Here is an 18,525-nt window from a genome sequence, read left to right as displayed (position 1 = left end):
CAAGAGCAGCAGATACCTGGGAACCCCACCACCTGGAGGTTCCCCTCCAAGTCACTCATCGCCCCGAGCATCCTGGAGCTCCCTCCCTAACAGCATTATGGGCGTACCTACCTCTCATGGACTGCAGAGGTTCAAGAAGGCAGCTCACTACCTCCTTCTCCAGGGTAATTAAGGATGGACAAAAATCCTGGCCAAACAAGTGAAGCCCACATCCAGTGAACAAGTAAATTAAAAAGGTTATCAGCCTTTGGCTACATTAGTATTCCTATTAGTATACCCATTACTTTTTCCAATCATCAGACCTCTGCTCTTTACCCAGTCCACTATAATAATTCTGACTTCATACCCGTGTCATGATTTTTATATAAGTTTAAGACACTAGTTACAGACTCACATTTCTCACCCTCAAATGCAAAATTCTAATTGGCGGATTCTTTAGCTTTCACATGCACGTTGAACATACCCAGCTCTGTCACACTATCACATCTCACAGCTCCTCCACTACTTCTGAATGGATGAGCACAAATTTCTAATTAAATATTGAGACTTTAAAACAATTGTCTTTGATCTCTGCCACAAATACCGCCCTTGGTCTGGCCGACAGACACTGGGATCTGCTAACCCAGCTGGTAATCATTTTCCTCAGTTCCCAAATACAGCAGAAGTCCCTGAATAAAATATTGCTAAAACTACCCTGGAGAAACCAAGGAAAGATCTTATACTCCAGAATGAGGGAAGATAGTGGGTGGGATTCTTCAGCCGATCAGCGGCACCGAATTCGCGTTTGGCAATCGGCCAGAAAATACTATGTTTCCGATGAAATTGGGGGCGGCGTTGCTTTCGCGATGCTCTGCCCCCTCCAAAGCGGCGTACTCAAAGAGTACACCACACGCTGTATCGACGGCCTCAGGACATTGCCTGAGGCCCCCCCCCCCCCGAGGCTCCGCCCCCGAGTGGCCGAGTTTCCGACGGCGTCGGTCGCGTGTGTTATCACCCGTCGGCAACTCAGCATGTCGCCTGCGGACTCAAGCCAGCGCCATCACAGTTGGGGAAGGGCTCACCCACGGGCAGGAGGGACTTTGTCAGGAGCTGGGGGCACTGTTGATACGGTGGTCCGAGGCTCACGAGCTGGCCAAAGGAGGGGGGCACTGTTTTGCAAACCGGGCACCTGTGGTGAATGTGTAACCACTATAATTCACATTGTACATTACTGTGTCCCTGTGGGCTCCATCTGTGAGCCGTTGCGCGGCTCTGCCCACAGGGGGAGATGAGGAGCACGTACAGGGCTCTGCCCTCGGTCCACCCCCTTTAGGAAGTATAAGTGCTGCGGTCCTGCGAGTCCGCCCTCTGTTCAGCATAGTCGCAGGCAGGCTCAGTTGTAAGCCGATTAAAGCCAGTTTACTCCAACTCATGTCTCTGGTTGAATTGATGGTCGCATCAGCACCACGTTGCACGGCCATGGATCCGGCAATTCTCAGGGCTATAATCGGCAGCTAGAGCAGCATGCTCTATGCTGCCTGCCTGCTAGCCCCCAGCAAACGGAGTATCGGTGGCCGTTTTGCACTGAATTTTTGGTCGTAAAACACCACCGTTCCCACGCCAGCGTCAGGACATAGCCTGAATATCGGAGAATCCAGCCCCGTGTGTCAGTGTTTTTAATCTTTATTCTTTCTCCTTTTAGCTACGCAATGTCAGCACGGCGCTGTGTACGACACGTGTGGTCCGGGATGCTCCAAGACCTGTGAGAACTGGAATGAAATTGGTCCTTGCACTAAACCCTGTGTGGCAGGCTGTCACTGCCCTGCTAGTATGGTACTTCACCGAGGACGATGCATAAAACCAGCCCTGTGTCCCCGATGACACGATTGGAGATCCCTGATCTTGTGATCAATGATGATGATTAGAAAGCAGCTACTTTCACCAGCCTTGGAGTGAGAGATCTGTCATTGTATCTACAACCAAGAATGAGGACCACATGTATATTTTCAGTATGAGCTAATTGATGATTAACCCTTGGACAGAATATATAAACTGTTGCCGAATGTATAAACAGACTAAACCGTTAAATTAATATAAAGAGAAAAAAGACTGAAATCAGTCAAAAATCATTTATTTTAGTGTTCTACAATTAAAATACTTCCAAAAAAAAGTGTTTAATATTCAAATGTTGGCCGTGGCACCTGTTTCTGGACAGTGTGCTAAAGGAGACTGACTGAATCAGTGAAGAATGAGCCTCTTGAATGATGTATGAATGAAGGGCACATACAAACCGGTGAAATAGAACAAGGCCATTCTGCCCCCCCCCCAAGCCCACTCCGCACGCATCTTCTCATCAGGAATGCGACCCTACGCCTGGTGTCTGTGGACAGATTGAAGACGAGCCAGGGTTTTATTGGATGTCAGGATGGATTGTTTACTTTCCATCCTTTGCCAGTGAGTGATAAATGGGCAATGCCTTCAACATTGATTCAAATGATTAGTTACCTTGTTTTGAAATGCCCCGAGTTACAATTTGACACGCAGGATCCAAGCAGACAGGTGGACGAAACTTCATAGATCGGGAGACCACAGTGGAGATGGTGCTTTACCCTGCAATTCCTGGACTAAAATCATTCTCTGGTGTCTGATGTCAACAGGGTCTAGATTGTGTTTCAGCCATTTCCTTTTTCAGACCAAACTTGCACTGTCAACATCATCTTCAATAATGGACTGGTTACACCACCCACTGATCAGAGTTGACGTGACACCATCCTCAGGAACCAATGATGAACACCACCCTATGTGGGATTTAACTCCTTCAAGGTGCACGCCCCACTCAGTTCAGAATGGAATGCTGCAATGTATTCCTGCTTCGATCAGGTAACAGAAATCAAGATGTGAGATTGATTCAACTTGAGGTTACCAAAGAAATTGACTAACTACCACGCAACTTGAGTCACAAGATTTGTTGTATTCTGCACACGATGGTTGGGGTGGTAATTGCTATTTGAGAAAAGGTTCATCTCTGTGAATGTGGCCACACACTCCATGTTTTGCATGAACCCCCAGCCATGAGAGCAGCAGAGTCGGGTGCAGGAGTCTGTCAGAGTGCTTTGGAATGAAGGGAAAAATGGGAGATTAAATGCTTCTGGACAGCTTGACTCAACTAGACATTCACCAATTCAACAGAATAAAATTCGGAAAGAACTCAGTGCTTTGAGCAACGCAATCACATTCCGATACACATTCTACCAGTCCCAGGAGAGTTCCACAGCTGTATTTCTGGGGCCAAATCTCTATTTCTAAAACTTCCTAATGGCTGTTTATTGACCTCTGTTAAATATTTGTTAAACTATTTGATCAGAGTGTAAAATGTGGCTAGGTTACATGTTGGTAGCTGCCAGTGGCCAGTTTATTTCTCAATGTGACAAACAGAATGTGTCAATATTTAACAGAAACCTGTTTGAACAACCACAGAAGACACTGTTGTAGTAAAATGGCAATGTCTTGGTCATTTTTTAAAAAGAAACATTACCCGATTGCTGCATCAAATGTAATTTTACTAAATTCCTCGGTTAACATTGCTCGTTTTTGCTGTCAATTGTCACAGTGCAACTGCAGGCTATGGCCACCAGGTGGCTCTTTTGGAAGGTTTCCCAACTCCCAGCATCTCGTGTGGAACAAACACAAACTGAAGGTGTTTAAGCCGTTCCTGTTTCTCCACTGAACACTTGGGGCCATCTGCCAAGGCAAATAGCATCTTGGTTTCATATCACAGTCAATGATCAGCCCCTTCTGACAGTGCAGCACTCTCTGACCACTACGCCTGGATTTTTGTGGTCGAGATTCTGGAGCAGGGTTTGAACCCAACTACCTTTCACTGTGAAGCAATAGTGCCGTCCACTAAGCGACAGCAGAGGGTGAAGTAGGGACTGTTATAGGATACATATCCATCCTGGGATCTGCAGGGCAGCTTCCCTTAATGTCCTTATTGGTAGGTGGTCTGATAGCAGTGAGGGGAAACAAAATGAACAAAACTTCAGGCAAGTGTACCTTGCTGATTATTTTTCTAATGAACGAACAAACAATTTGCTTCTAAGAGCATTTGTTGCTTACCAATGGCAACTGTGAAAGGTGCTATATAAATGCAAGTTCTATTGCCAGGTGTTGCTAGACATCCCAGTGTTGAACACCTAATGATCAGAATATCGACGTGGTGACGTGTCTCATTCACTCTCTGCACAGAGTCTGTGCCTTTAACAGGCTTGAGCTCCGACCCTAATTCAGCTTGGTGAGATGTGGAAAGAGGACAGGTCTCCTATTGTTCAACAGCCACATCCAGAAAAATCAGACCCCCAATTCCCGAGATGGGGCGGGGGAGTGGGGCAAACATAGTGGTTAGCACTGTTGCTTCACAGCACTAGGGACCCGCGTTCAATTCCCAGCTAGGGTCACTGTCTGTGTGGGGTCTGCACGTTCTCCCAGTGTCTGCGTGGGTTTCCTCCGGGTGCTCCGGTTTCCTCCCACAAGTCCCGAAAGACATGCTGTTAGGTGAATTGGACATTCTGAATTCTCCGTGTACCTGAACAGGCGCCGGAATGTGGCGACTAGGGGATTTTCACAGTAGCTTCATTGCAGTGTTAATGTAAGCCTACTTGTGACACTAATAAAGGTATTATAAATGCCAAGTAAATATAACTCGAGAAATCAAACCATGCTGGAAACTCAGAAGCAAACGTGGAGAGAAGGAAAATTAAATACAGGATAGCAGGTACAACAGCATTCACTAAAAACATTTGCACAGACAAAACAACAAAATCACATTTTATTAACAAAATCTTTATTGAAAATAATCACATATGCATAACTCCATAAAGACATGAAAATTCTGCTTATAAAGAAACACTGACAAAGATTATATTTCTACATTTGTTTTCATCTTCATTCACACCTCCTGTTGCTGTTTACAAGCAATTTGGAATATTTCATCTGCACAGTGATGTTTAACTAGACTCTGCCTAAAAAGCCTCTATTCGCCCAAATGACCAGATTTCTATGTCCAGTTGAGACTTTTCTTTATCTTTAAGACTTTGTAAACATCATTCTGAAACACAGGAGTGAAGTGAGGAGCAGGCGACTTGGAAAGGAGTGAGCACAGGGGAGGTTTCATTGCATTCTGTGCATCTTCCACATCCCAAATTTCTGGCATACTGCACCCCGGCCTGTGTGAAACAGAAATCTGTTAATTAATCCTGCTCAGGGCAACTTACTCAAAATATCATCTTCATTTTGTAATTCAGAATTGGGAGACTCCATATCCAGTGATTGGATTGGTTTAGGAGTCAGTCAGTTCCCTCTTGCCTTTAATCTCAGTTGCGACGGTGAACACCATCACCATCGTCCTAGCAATGAATTTGGAGGAGTTATTCCATTTCAAGTGTGTGGGATCACTAGATTAATGACTAGATCAGGACCGCCACTAATTTAGCTCACTCACATTACCCTGTATCCCACTAAAGCAGTCATTCCAACGACGACAACTGAACCGGGCTATTAGAATGAATCCAGCAAATAAACCAAAAGATTCCGAATTTAATGAACTGGATATCCAAGTATTTCCACTCGGCATTCAACACCATTAAAATGATTGAATCCTCCCCCATCAGCAACATCCTGCCGATCACAATTAACTGGAAACCTGGACCATCTATTTAAATGCCAGAGATTGACCAACATTTTCTATTGAGAGGTCAGGAGTGTGATGGGACAATCTGTATTTGCCTGTATGAGTGCAGCTTTCAACAATATTCGGAAGGCTTCACGCCATCCAGGACAAAGTGGGCCTGTTGATTACATACCAACCCTGCGAATGGCCTTGGCTGCAGTATGTAAATAGATCCAGGATGGGAGGTACAGCAATCTAATGCCTGTCCTAAAGTACTTTTAAACAATTTGGATGTTTGATGAGCCATCAATTGCACGAGAGACGAGTTGCTTTACAAAAGTTAGGCTTTAATAAACTAGAACTTAGCCCTGCGGTTATCTACAATAAAATGGACGACCGCCGGGCGTTTGACTATTTATACCTCGGCAAGGAGGCGTGGTTAACTCAGCCCCTCGAACAATCGGTCGAGAGGCACATGACCGACCAGGGCCAATGGTAAGCCGGTGTTCTGCCCCAATGGCAGACAGGTATGCAAATCATATCACCACAATGTTTAAAAGATGTTGCAGAGGATTTTTGTTCATTTTAACCCAAATTCATTAAACATTGGAAATAAATATGATTGAATTTGTTGTACACACAGGAAGAGAACAGTATCTGAACAATAAGAGCTGACTAGTGGGCTTCCTCAAATTTACAGTTGGGTTCAATCAATGGGGAACAACTAACTAAAGAGGAAAATTGAACGGATTCTGATCAGAAATTACTTACAAAAGCTTTAAATCAAACATGTACCTTGTTTTTCTCAAACACCAGGAGTCTTCAAAAATAAAATAGTCCACTCCCAGGCTTATGAGCCCGTTCTTCACTTCCTCCGCTGATTTCCGACTGTACATCGCATACACTTGCTTCGTCCTTTCCCTTTTTGAGGACAAGCAGAGACTTGGATTTACTTTATGTTGGGAGTGTGCTGTGGTACCACATTATCGAACTTTGCCAACAGTGGAACATCCCCAGAGCACAATGCCATTGGGATTAATTGGAATTCCATTAATTGCTAAGCAGCTACTGCACGCCTACTATCACATTCTGAAAATGATGCAATGGAGAATAACAAAAGAATGACTGACCTCAGGCCTGCATCTTCATAGTGTGGGTGATTTACAATAGGTCGTCCTGTAGACAACTTGATGCTTGCCATTGTAGGCATAGCTCCAGCAAACACAGCATCTGCAATGTGAATGAATGATTGCATTTACACCTGAACAGCTCCAATTTACTGATATCAACCTTTAAAAGGTCATAAAATCTCTCGTCAATCTATACACATGCAAACACAATACGTCACATCTTTGACCTGCTTCAAAAATGACCCAATACAGATAATGGAGGGGGAAAATGGGTATCCGAGAGTCTAGTCCTTCTCGATGGAGATAAAACACAGCACACAACTGCTTGTGTGTTGGATCTCAGTCCAAATGTAATCGCGTTTGATCGGTGATCCCCCTTTCCCTGCGTGCTGCAGGATCTTTTACATAAAACGGTAGCAGACATGGGTCTATCGCACACAAAATGCCCCTAATGAAATACTGCAATAGATTCTGAATGTCACCCTGCTGGGCCACTCCCTGATCAATGGAAAAGTCACAATGCACAATGCAATATGGGATTAAAAGATAAAAGCAATATATTGCAGATGTTGGTAATGTGAAGTCGGTTATAAGGAAAACAACCCACGTTTATCCAATCTCTCTTCATAGATAAAACTCTCCAGCCTGGTAAATCCAGCAACATCCTGGTAAATCTCATCTGTGCTCTTTCCAGTGCCATCAAATCCGTCCTAGAATGTGGATTCCAGAACTGCACACAATACTCTAACTGTGGCCTAACCAGCATTTTATACAGTTCCAGCATAACCTCCCTGCTCTTAAACTCTATGCCTCAGCTAATAAAGTCAAGTATACCATATGCCTTCTTAACCACTGTACCCTGGTGTATTAAGGAATCTGTTTAGAGGATCTGACAGGGGCACACAGTTAGAGCAGAGCAGTCAGAACTTTATTCGACAATTGGTTATGTAATTCACGGGGCAGCACGGTGGCGCAGTGGTTAGCACTGCTGCCTCACGGCGCCAAGGACCCAGGTTCGATCCCAGCCACGGGTCACTGCCTGTCATATTCTCCCTGTGACTACGTGGGTCTCACCCCCACAACCCAAAGATGTGCAGGGTAGGTCGATTGGCCACGCTAAATTGCCCCTTAATTGGAAAAAATTGGGTACTCTAAAATTTATTTAAAAAAAATAATAGAAAAGTTTGTACAATTCACATACTTAACTGATAATACCAGGAAGTTGGAAATCGCCATTCCTAGCGTTAACATCCCTGTTTAATGAGTACAAAACCACAAGAAAGGTTGCAGAGCTATTGAGCGAGAATATAATGGCTAGCACCCTCACAACATACAGTGCATTTGGTTTGGGAGAGTTAGATAGATACTCGGAATGGCTCGAGGATCTATAGCAAACTCATCCTAGTGTACATATCGGTTTTGATTTGTAATTAAGATGGTTAAGAATGTATTCATTGGTATGTAGCCTTGCAAAGGATTATTTATCCACAGAAGTAATTGTTATAATACTCACCCTTTTTAGTATTTTCTTTAATCCACTCTAATAATTCCTCTTGAGGAAAGTTGCTGAACTCCCCAATGATGCTCCACTGCTCCTTCAGGTTTATCGCCCCCTGTAAAGCCATTGCGGCCAACATCACGCACACAATTATCTGGTGGTGGGATTTACTCCGAACTCGACTGAATAGCTACCAAAAGGAAGAAGAAACAAAAAGAGGCAATGAAACAAACTTTCAATCTATATTATATTATAAACTTTCAATCTAATTGCTTTAACTCTGGTCAGGAAGATGAGTATGTGTGAGGGACACACACAGCAGAAACAGAATTCAGAGGTTTGACAAATAAATGCAACCTGTACATAAATACCAACAACGATGGGTCTTTTATACAGAGCCAGTGGTTGAATACAAGTCCTTTATTTCACAAACCCATTTGAAAAGACAATGAAGGGTCATCACAACCTGAGATGTTAAATCTGTTTCTCACCACAGATGCTCTCTGGAATATTTCCAATATATTTTTATTTCTGATTTCCAGCATCTGCCGTATGTTGCTTTTATATAAAAGAACAAGGTTCATTGTGGTACCTCCTGATAGTTACTGTGTTATGGAAAACACATGGGGGAAGAATGAAGAGTATAGGAAATAGGAACAGGGGTAGGTCATACAGCCATGGCTGGCTCGATCTCAGACTCATTCCCTGGTCATCTTCCAGAACCCTGGACTTCCTCGTTGATCAAGAATCTGTCTAAGTCTTGAATACATTCAGTGACCCACAGCCTTCACTGCTCTCAAGACAAAACATTCCAAAGACTAATGACCCTTAGAGAAGAAATTCTTCCTTATTTCCATCCAAACTGGGAGACCTCTTATTTTTAAACTGCACCCCCTAGTTCTAGATTCCCCGATTAGGGAAACATTCTCTCAACAACGACCTGTCAAGTCCCTTCAGAATGTTATATGTTTCAACAAGATCACCTCTCATTCTCCGAAACTCCAGTGAGTATAGGTCCAACTTGTTCAGTTTTGTACATTAGATAATTCCTGCGTTCCGGGAATCAGCCGAGTGTATCTTCTCTGAACTGCCTCTAATTCAATACCCTTCCCTGAGTAAGGAGACCAAAACTGTACATAATACCCCAGGTGCAGTCTCCCCAATTGTACAGCTGTACTGCGACTTCCCTAATTGATACTCCATCCCTCAGGCCAATATTCAATTTGCTTTCCAAATTACTTGCTGTACCTGCATGTAACCTTTTGGGTTTCATGCACAAGGACACCCAGGTCCCTCTGTCAATTTAAATAATATTTAGCTTTTCCATTTTTCCTACCAAAGTGAGCAGCAAATGATTAGAGCTGCTGATATTTTGTTCAGTACTCAATCGAGGATATGTTCCTCCAGTCTGTATCGATCTAGGTACTCAAAGCTACAGCTCACTCTGACTGCAGTGTTGGTGTGAAACAGTGTGACTTTGAGCCAATATTGCAGAGTGTGAATGCAGCTGGAATCTAAGCATCAGGACAGATGTCTCCCTGAATCGAAGTTTGTGGAACCAGTGCAGGAGGTAACGCGAATCCACTTTGCTTCAGAGTAATCGCAGAGCTTGGCACCTCAGCTTTGCACCAATGCCAAATGTTTTTAGCTTTGTATCAGCAATAAGCTTGTGAAGTGTGACAGCACTGATTTCAATTATAGTGCCCCTATTTTCCACTGATTTGTCTCATTCCGCAGCATATAATATAGGACAAGTAACACTGATTTAAGATGCACAATTTCTACCTGACAGTAACATTCAAGATTACATCATAAACACAAGGATTACTTCAGATGATGACAAATTTCAGAATGTTTGCTACTGAATCAATTATTGAAGAATTTATATTGCAATCTTGAACATTTAAATCCAAATGGAACTAAATAAATCTCAACATCAGAGGCAACTCCACAATGACACTGCGTCCTCTAATCTCATGTACCATTCTTCCCCTAGACACCCAAATTGCACTGAATCTACCTGATTAAATAACCATATTGAAATAAGACAGCAGTCAGTCATATCCCAAACGTCTTTTTAAATTCCACTGCATTCTGAATAGACAGTGTGTCAGCAAAGAAATTCCCAGTGACACAAACAGGAATTGCAGATTTGAAACTGAAACATGCAAGGTTGAAAGTTTGTTTTAGCTGTATCTATATATCTATATAGTGCAGTGACTTACACCTCACTGACACATAACTGGGTTTAGGAGCTGAACTCAATGAGTGTGGGTCGAAGTAAGAATGTTCAGCTCCACTAATGAAGCTTCGCCATACCTGTCTGGAGCAAATCAGAGAAGCCATGATGCACATATGAGGAGTGAGGAAAAGTTTAAGTCTCATGATGAGAATGGCCAGGACAACAAATGCCACCAACTGCAAAACATGATAGACCAGCTGTAGAAACAGAAACAGAAGACACACATTATGTACTTTCGATCAATCAGTAACAGGTTAGGACAATTTCAAATATCTACAAGTTGTCCAATATATCTGATCTAGAAAGAGGGCATGAAATTCCAGGGTCACCACTCTGTACTAGAAGTGAATTGTATAGCAGGACCTCAGCCCCCAGATTTAAGTCGACTCTGTCTCAAATTCCCAGGAAGATAATTTTAGTATTTGGGAAGAGCCGATTGGGCAGCAGAAATCAAATCAGTTCCCTGTTGCTACATCAAGGATCAAGGGAGACTCTTTGTCTGAATGCTCAATCTATTTGTTTTCTATTTCTCCCCAAAGGGCAAATAGAACTTGGCTTCTAATAACAGCTGATTTCCTCTGGAATTGATCACAAGACATTGGAGAAGTGGCCATTCTGCCCATCGAGTATCCTCCGTCATTCAATGAGATCATGACTGATCTGATATTATAATCCTCAACTACGCTTTCCCGTCTTATCCCCATAACCCTCTATTCCATTACTGATGATCTCAGCCTTGAGATGCTAAATGATGCAGCCTCCACAGCTCTCTGCGGTAAAGAACTCCGCAGGGGCTTTTCACAGTAACTTCATTGAAGCCTACTTGTGACAATAAGTTATTAAAAAAAAAATTCACTACCCTAATTTCTACCCTTAGAGAAGAAATTCCTCATCTCTGTCTGAAATAGGCGACCCCTTACTCAGAGATTCTGCCCTCTGGTCCTAGACTCTCCCACAAGGGGAAACATCCCCTCAGCATCGACCCTGTCAAACCCCCTGAGAATCCGAATGTCTCAATAAGGTCGCCTCTCATTCTTCTAAACTCTAATGAATACAGTCTTCTCAATCGTTTTGATTGGATTTATTATTGTCACATGTATCCGTATACAGTGAAAAGTATTGTTTCTTGCATGTTACATAGACAATGCATACTGTACATAGGGAAGGAAGGAATCTCTCATAAGAAAATCTCTCCAAACCTGGGATCAACCTAATGAACCTTCTCTGGGCAGCCTCCAATGTCAGGATATCTTTCCTTAGATAATGAGACCAAAACTGTTCACAATTTTCCAGCTGTGGTCGAACGAGAGCCGTGTATAGTATGAGTAGGACTTCCCTATTTTTATATTCCATTCCCTTTGAGCGGAGTCTGCACATCCTCTCAGTGTGTGCGTGGGTTTCCTCCGGGTGCTCCGGTTTCCTCCCACAGCCCAAAGATGTGCAGGTTAGGTGGATTGGCCATGATAAATTGCCCTTAGTGTTGGGTGGGGTTACTGGGTTATGGGGATAGGGTGAAGGTGTTGACTTTGGGTAGGGTGCTCTTTCCAAGAGCTGGTGCAGACTCGATGGGCCGAATGGCCTCCTTCTGCACTGTAAATTCTATGATAATCTATGAACGGCCAACATTCCATTTGCTTTCCCAATTACCCGCTGAACTTGCAGGCTGGCTTTGTGTGATTTATGCACAAGGACCCCAAATCCCTCTGTGCTGCAGCTTTCTGCAATCTCTCTCCATTTAAATAATATTCAGCTCCTTTATTCTTCCTACCAAAGTGCAGAACTTCACATTTTCCTACATTATATTCCCTCTGCCAGGTTTCCCCCACACACAACCTATCTCTATCCCTCTGCAGACTGTGTGTCATCCTCACCATTTGCCTTCCCACCTATTGTGTCATCCACAAACTTGTCAGTAGCACATTTACTTCCCTCGTCCAGGTCACTAATGTATATTGTAAATAATTGTGGCCCCAGCACTGATCCCTGTGTCACTCCACAGGTTGCCACCTTGAAAATGCCCCTCTTATCTCAGTTCTGTCTTCTATCAGTTGGCCAATCCTCTATCCAGGCTAATAAACTACCCATAACACCATAGGCTCTGATCTTATTAAATAGCCTTTAGTGTGATACATTATCGAATGCTTTTTAGAAACCTCAGCATATTACATCTACTGGTTCCCCTTCATCTATCCTGCTCATTACCTCAAAAGCATTCTAATGAATTTGTCAGGTATGATTCCCGCTTCATGAAGCCATGCTGACTCTGCTCGATTAGATTATGTATTTCTAAATGCTCTGCTTTCACAGCTTTTATAGTGGATTCTTACATTTTCCCAATGATCGAAGTAAAGCTAATTCGGCCTATAGTTACCTGTTTTTTGTCTCTTTTTTTGGAATAAAAGTGTTACATTGGCAGTTTTCCAATCCTCTGGCACTTTTCCAGAATTTAAGGATTCTTGGGAGATTACTAGCTGTATCCACTATCTCTGTAGCTATTTCCTTTAATATCCTGGGATGCAACCTTCCAGGTCCAGGGGACTTATCCACCTTTGTCCCATTAGTTTCCCCAGTACTTGTTCCCAAGAGATCATTGTTGTATTTATTTCCTCCCCCACTTCTGCCCCTTAATTATTTATTATTGGAATGTTATCACCATGAAGACTGATGCAAAATATTTGTTCAACTCCTCTGCCATTTCCTGTTTCCCCCATTATTATTTCCCCAGTCTCATTCTCCAAAGGACCCATGTTCATTTTGGCTTCTCTTCCTTGTTATATATTTAAAGCTCTTATGGTCTGTTATTATATTATATTGCTAGTTTACCCTCATGGTTTATCTTCTCCCCCCTTTCATTTTTTTTTGGTCATCTTTTGTTCCTTTTTAAAACTTTCCCGATCCTCTGGTGGACCACTAATTTTTGCCATATTCTATGTTTTTTCTTTCACTTTAATACTATCCTTTACTTCCTTGGTTAACCAAGCCTTCTTAGAATCCTTCATCCTCACTGGGGTACATCTTTGTTGTGAGTCATTAACTATTTTCTGAAACATCTGCCATTGGTGATCAACTATCTTTCCTGCTAAACTCCTTCCACAGTCCACGCCAGCCAACTCTGCCCACAGTCCACGCCAGCTAAACTCCTTCCCCAGTCCACGCCAGCCAACTCTGCCCACAGTCCACGCCAGCTAAACTCCTTCCCCAGTCCACGCCAGCCAACTCTGCCCACAGTCCACGCCAGCCAACTCTGCCCACAGTCCACGCCAGCCAACTCTGCCCACAGTCCACGCCAGCTAAACTCCTTCCCCAGTCCACGCCAGCCAACTCTGCCCACAGTCCACGCCAGCCAACTCTGCCCACAGTCCACGCCAGCCAACTCTGCCCACAGTCCACGCCAGCTAAACTCCTTCCCCAGTCCACGCCAGCCAACTCTGCCCACAGTCCACGCCAGCCAACTCTGCCCACAGTCCACGCCAGCCAACTCTGCCCACAGTCCACGCCAGCTAAACTCCTTCCCCAGTCCACGCCAGCCAACTCTGCCCACAGTCCACGCCAGCCAACTCTGCCCACAGTCCACGCCAGCTAAACTCCTTCCACAGTCCACGCCAGCTAAACTCCTTCCCCAGTCCACGCCAGCCAACTTTGCCCACAGTCCACGCCAGCTAAACTCCTTCCTCAGTCCACGCCAGCCAACTTTGCCCACAGTCCACGCCAGCTAAACTCCTTCCCCAGTCCACGCCAGCCAACTCTGCCCACAGTCCACGCCAGCCAACTCTGCCCACAGTCCATTATAATTACCCTTATTTAAGTCTATCATAGTTGTTTCTGACTCTCGTTTCTCATTCTCAAATTAAATGCTAAACTCCATCCTGTTATGATCACTGTTTCTTAGGGAACTTTTTACCCTGAGATTGTTCATTAAACCTGCCTCATTATACACTACCAAATCCAAAATAGACTGATCCCTGGTTGGATCCATAACATATTGTTCTAGGAAACTGTCCTGAATATACTCCATAAATTCTTCTTCACGGTTATCTCTGCAATTTGATTTTCCCTATCCACATGAATGTTAAAGTCACCCATGATTAAAGACCTGCCTTCATTTATCTATTTATTTTAGTCAAGGGGCAATTTAGCACGGCCAATCCACCTACTTGCACATTTTTTGAGTTATAGGGGTGAGGCCTATGCATAAAAGGGGAGAATGTGGAAACTTGACATGGATAGTGACCCGGGGCTGGGATCGAACCCGGGTTCTCAGCGCCGTGAGGCAGCAGTGCTAACTACTGTGCCACCCTTTACATGACTTTATTATCTCCTGATTTATCCTCCGAGGGATTGATAACGTGCGCTGCTGAATTCCTGCTGCGATTTGCTGTGCTTTGTTGGGAGGCATTCATAGGGCTAATACAGGACCTCAGTCTTGATTTCAGTGGGCATAAAATTAGCCAACTGGGTTTCTCGAGTTGGCACAGGAACACCTCCAAAACCTTAAATGTGTCCCGAGTGCTGGCAACAGAGGTAGGGAAGTGCAGCAGAAGATGCAACTATCATCCCAACAAATCACAACTTACGTCAGAAGTAAATCGAGACAGAAACCCATTTCCACTAGGTTTCAAATTCCAGCCTTCGATGGATGGGCGGGAGGATCTGTCCATTTTATACATTCCAACCACTCTCAAATTGTGGGTCCTAAATAAATAAGCTAATTTTCCACTAAATCTTCACAATGCAGGCGACTGTCTGCATTAGATTGTTGTCTGACATCGAGATCTGGGGCTTCCTCAGCATTGAACTCATCTATTTATAGTAATGGACAATAATAATAATAATAATAATAATGGCTTATTGTCACAAGTAGGCTTCAATGAAGTTACTGTGAAAAGCCCCTAGTCGCCACATTCCGGCGCCTGTTCGGGGAGGCTGGTACAGGAATTGAACCCGCGCTGCTGGCCTTGTTCTGCTTTAAAAGCCAGCTGTTTAGCCCACTGTGCTAAACCAGCTCCAAGAATAGATCAATAGGATTGGTGCTGATTAAAGTGAACATTAAAGTTGTTCTCGGACACTAAAATAATGAAGGACGATGAGCAGAGAATCAATTTTCCAACGCAATGAAAGTAATGTTTTTTCATAATATTTGATAATACAGTGTAACAAATCGTTTTACCTCGCCACGGGATGGGCACTTCTTTCTAAAAGGAAAAGAGAAAATACACATTTTAAACACTAATTCACACTTTATTTTTTTAAACTGAAGACAGACACATGACGACTGTGTCCAAGGGGGCTTCAACAGGCAGTTTCTCCCTGATCAAGTTTCTTAATGTACCTGAGGGAAAGATACAGATCATGAAGCTCCTTAGGGATTGGGCACACTCCCAGGGTTTGGAGGGGCGCTGGGTGATGGAGAGGAAGGGGTAAAGATGACAAGGGAGGGAAAATCAAACTGGACCCATAAAGCTCGGCTCTCCACCCCTGCAATGTGGGCGGGGTAGCATTTAGCTGGGGTCAGTGGGGAGAGATGTTACTGGGGGCTGGTTTCGCTCAGTGGTGGGGGAGGTTTAGCTAAGTGGGCTAGACAGCTGATTTGCGATGCAGAATAAGGCCAGCAGCGCGGGTTCAATTCCGTTACCAGCTGAGAATTCGGAATTCTCCGTGTACCCGAACAGGCGCCGGAATGTGGTGACTAGGGGATTTTCACAGTAACTTCATTGCAGTGTTAATGTAAGCCTACTTGTGACAATAAAGGTTATTTATGTATTGATTTTATGTTCCATGGTCATATTCCCACTTTGGTTATAAAACAAGCAGGGGCCCATGGAGGAGGATCCCCCTCCAGAATTCCAGCGGCCTACAAGTCCCAATAGTCTGATTAGCTGGCATCAGAGAGCTGTCTGGAGGGCCTCAGTGGTGAACTGACCTGGGCCTCGGCAACTCAAAGCTGTTAGCAACACATAGCAAATCCATCTGGGATAGGTTGTAAGAGAAAGATTAACAAGTATAGTAGGTAGCAGAGTGGTTATTTTACTTAACGAGTAGCAGGTCAAAGGTTAGGAATCCTACAGTGAGTAACTCACCTCCTGACCACTCCCCCCCCCCCCCCCAAAAAGCCTGTCCACCATCTACAGTCAGGCGTGTAATGGAATACTCTCTGCCTGCCCGGATGAGTGCAGCTCCAACACTTAAGAAGCTCAACACCATCAATACCATCCAGGACAAAGCAGCTCCGCTCGATTGCTCCTTCTTCCACAAACATTCAAACCCTCCACCACCGACGAGGAACAGTGGCAGCCGTGTGTACCGTCTACAAGTTGCACTGCAGTAACTCACCAAGGTTCCTCAGACAGCTCCTTCCAAACCCACTACCATCTAGAAGGACAAGAGCAGCAGATACCTGGGAACCCCACCACCTGGAGGTTCCCCTCCAAGTTAATCACCACTCTGACTTGGAAATATATTGCCGTTCCTTCACTGTCGCTGGGACAACATCCTGGAACTCCCTCCCTAACTGCACAATGGGTGTACCTACAGCTCAAGAACTGCAGCGGTTCAAGAAGGCAGCTCACCACCACCTTCTGAAGGGCAACTAGGAATGGGCAATAAATGCTGGCCTAACCAGCGACACCCACATCCCATAAATTATTTTTTTAAAAACAGAAGTTTGGATCATTTCCAAAAAGACACAAGTTCAAACCCCACCACAGCAACTAGGAATTGATGGGAGAAGCCAGTCTCGGGAATGGTGACCAACAGACTACTGGGTATAAAAACGCTCAGGCCGACAGTGTTTATATGGCTGCACCGTAGCAATCTACTTGTTGTAGGTTTAGCTTCCCATGAGAGACATCTTACAGTCCGTGTAAAGATATAGTCCCATCTTTACATGGAGCATCCTCTCTGTTGTGATATGTGGAACTACCATGGTGCGAAATGTGACCGATTCATTACTGATCTTGCATCTCATAGCTGAGCCCGGATGAAATGCGGTGGGTCATTATCAGCATTAGAATTGCATTGAGACACAATCTTTCATCTCATGGCCTGCTATATCACGCAATCTACCATTTAAGGTAAAGTCGCCATAGTCCCAGATGACCATAGGCTGCTTTCCCCTTTGAGGGGGGAGAGCTGACTGGTGGTGATTTAACCTGAGGATCACCACACCTCAGGTGAGGGTGAGAAGGATAACCTCAGCCGGTGCAGGAATTGAACCTGCACTGTTGGCCTCACTCTGCATCACAAACCAGCCGTCTAGTCAAATGAGCTAAACCGACCCACCTTTTGAAAAGTTCCACAGAGATTCAAACTGAGATCGGTGGTTTCCAATCTCCCTTCAAAACTAAAAATGGGCAGCACGGTAGCATAGTGGTTAGCACTGTTGCTTCACAGCTCCAAGGTCCCAGGTTCGATTCCCAGCTTGGGTCACTGTCTGTGTGGAGTCTGCACGTTCTCCCCGTGTCTGCGTGGGTTTCCTCCGGGTGCTCCGGTTTCCTCCCACAGTCCAAAGATGTGCAGGTTAGGTGGATTGGCCATAATAAATTGCCATTAGTGTCCAAAAAGGTTAGGAGGGTTATTGGGATAGGGTGGAAGTGAGGGCTTAAGTGGGTCGGGGCAGACTCAATGGGCCGAATGGCCTCCTTCTGCACTGTATGTTCTGTGTTCTAAAACTCTCCAGCCCAGGCAACATCCTCTGCACCCTTTCCAGTGCTATCACATCCCTCACCATACCATTACCATGAAGCCAGAGGACCAATGAGGACTGTGGTTCATGCCACGGGCTGCACCAGGCATCCCTAAAGAGGAGGTGAACACCTGGTAATGCAACATCACAGGACGACTTGCTGTTGAACAGTGGAAGCAGCATGCAGCAGATGGAGCTAAGTGGACCCAAAGCCAGCAGAGCAGAACACAAGGAGAGGACTAATAGTCAATGACAAACTTTAACTCAGTTTCACTCTCCACACACCTGCTGCGTATTGCCAGCATTTTCCGTTTTTAGTTCAGATCTCCA

General features: G+C 44.5%; 2 protein-coding genes across 3 annotated transcripts in view; one reads left to right on the top strand and one right to left on the bottom strand.

Annotated features, from left to right (window-relative positions):
- The window catches only part of LOC119972168 (BMP-binding endothelial regulator protein-like), a 113,385-nt gene extending 109,822 nt beyond the window's left edge, over positions 1–3,563 (top strand). The window contains exon 11 of the mRNA XM_038808496.1: positions 1,682–3,563. Coding sequence (XP_038664424.1) covers positions 1,682–1,860 — 179 coding nt within the window. The 3' untranslated portion in view covers positions 1,861–3,563. The remainder of the gene's footprint in view (positions 1–1,681) is intronic.
- Positions 3,564–4,799: 1,236 nt separating this feature from the next.
- dpy19l1l (dpy-19-like 1, like (H. sapiens)) overlaps positions 4,800–18,525 on the bottom strand; it is a 100,142-nt gene continuing 86,416 nt past the window's right edge. For both annotated transcript variants that reach the window (XM_038810380.1, XM_038810381.1), the window contains 6 exons: positions 15,682–15,706; positions 10,592–10,711; positions 8,288–8,462; positions 6,775–6,874; positions 6,440–6,565; positions 4,800–5,201 (listed from right to left, as the gene is read on the bottom strand). In XM_038810380.1, coding sequence (XP_038666308.1) covers positions 5,033–5,201; positions 6,440–6,565; positions 6,775–6,874; positions 8,288–8,462; positions 10,592–10,711; positions 15,682–15,706 — 715 coding nt within the window. In that variant the 3' untranslated portion in view covers positions 4,800–5,032. The remainder of the gene's footprint in view (positions 5,202–6,439; positions 6,566–6,774; positions 6,875–8,287; positions 8,463–10,591; positions 10,712–15,681; positions 15,707–18,525) is intronic.

The sequence above is a fragment of the Scyliorhinus canicula genome, chromosome 10, assembly GCF_902713615.1.
Source record: "Scyliorhinus canicula chromosome 10, sScyCan1.1, whole genome shotgun sequence".
In the NCBI taxonomy this organism is placed as follows: domain Eukaryota; kingdom Metazoa; phylum Chordata; class Chondrichthyes; order Carcharhiniformes; family Scyliorhinidae; genus Scyliorhinus; species Scyliorhinus canicula.
This window is presented reverse-complemented; position numbering and strand designations above follow the sequence as displayed.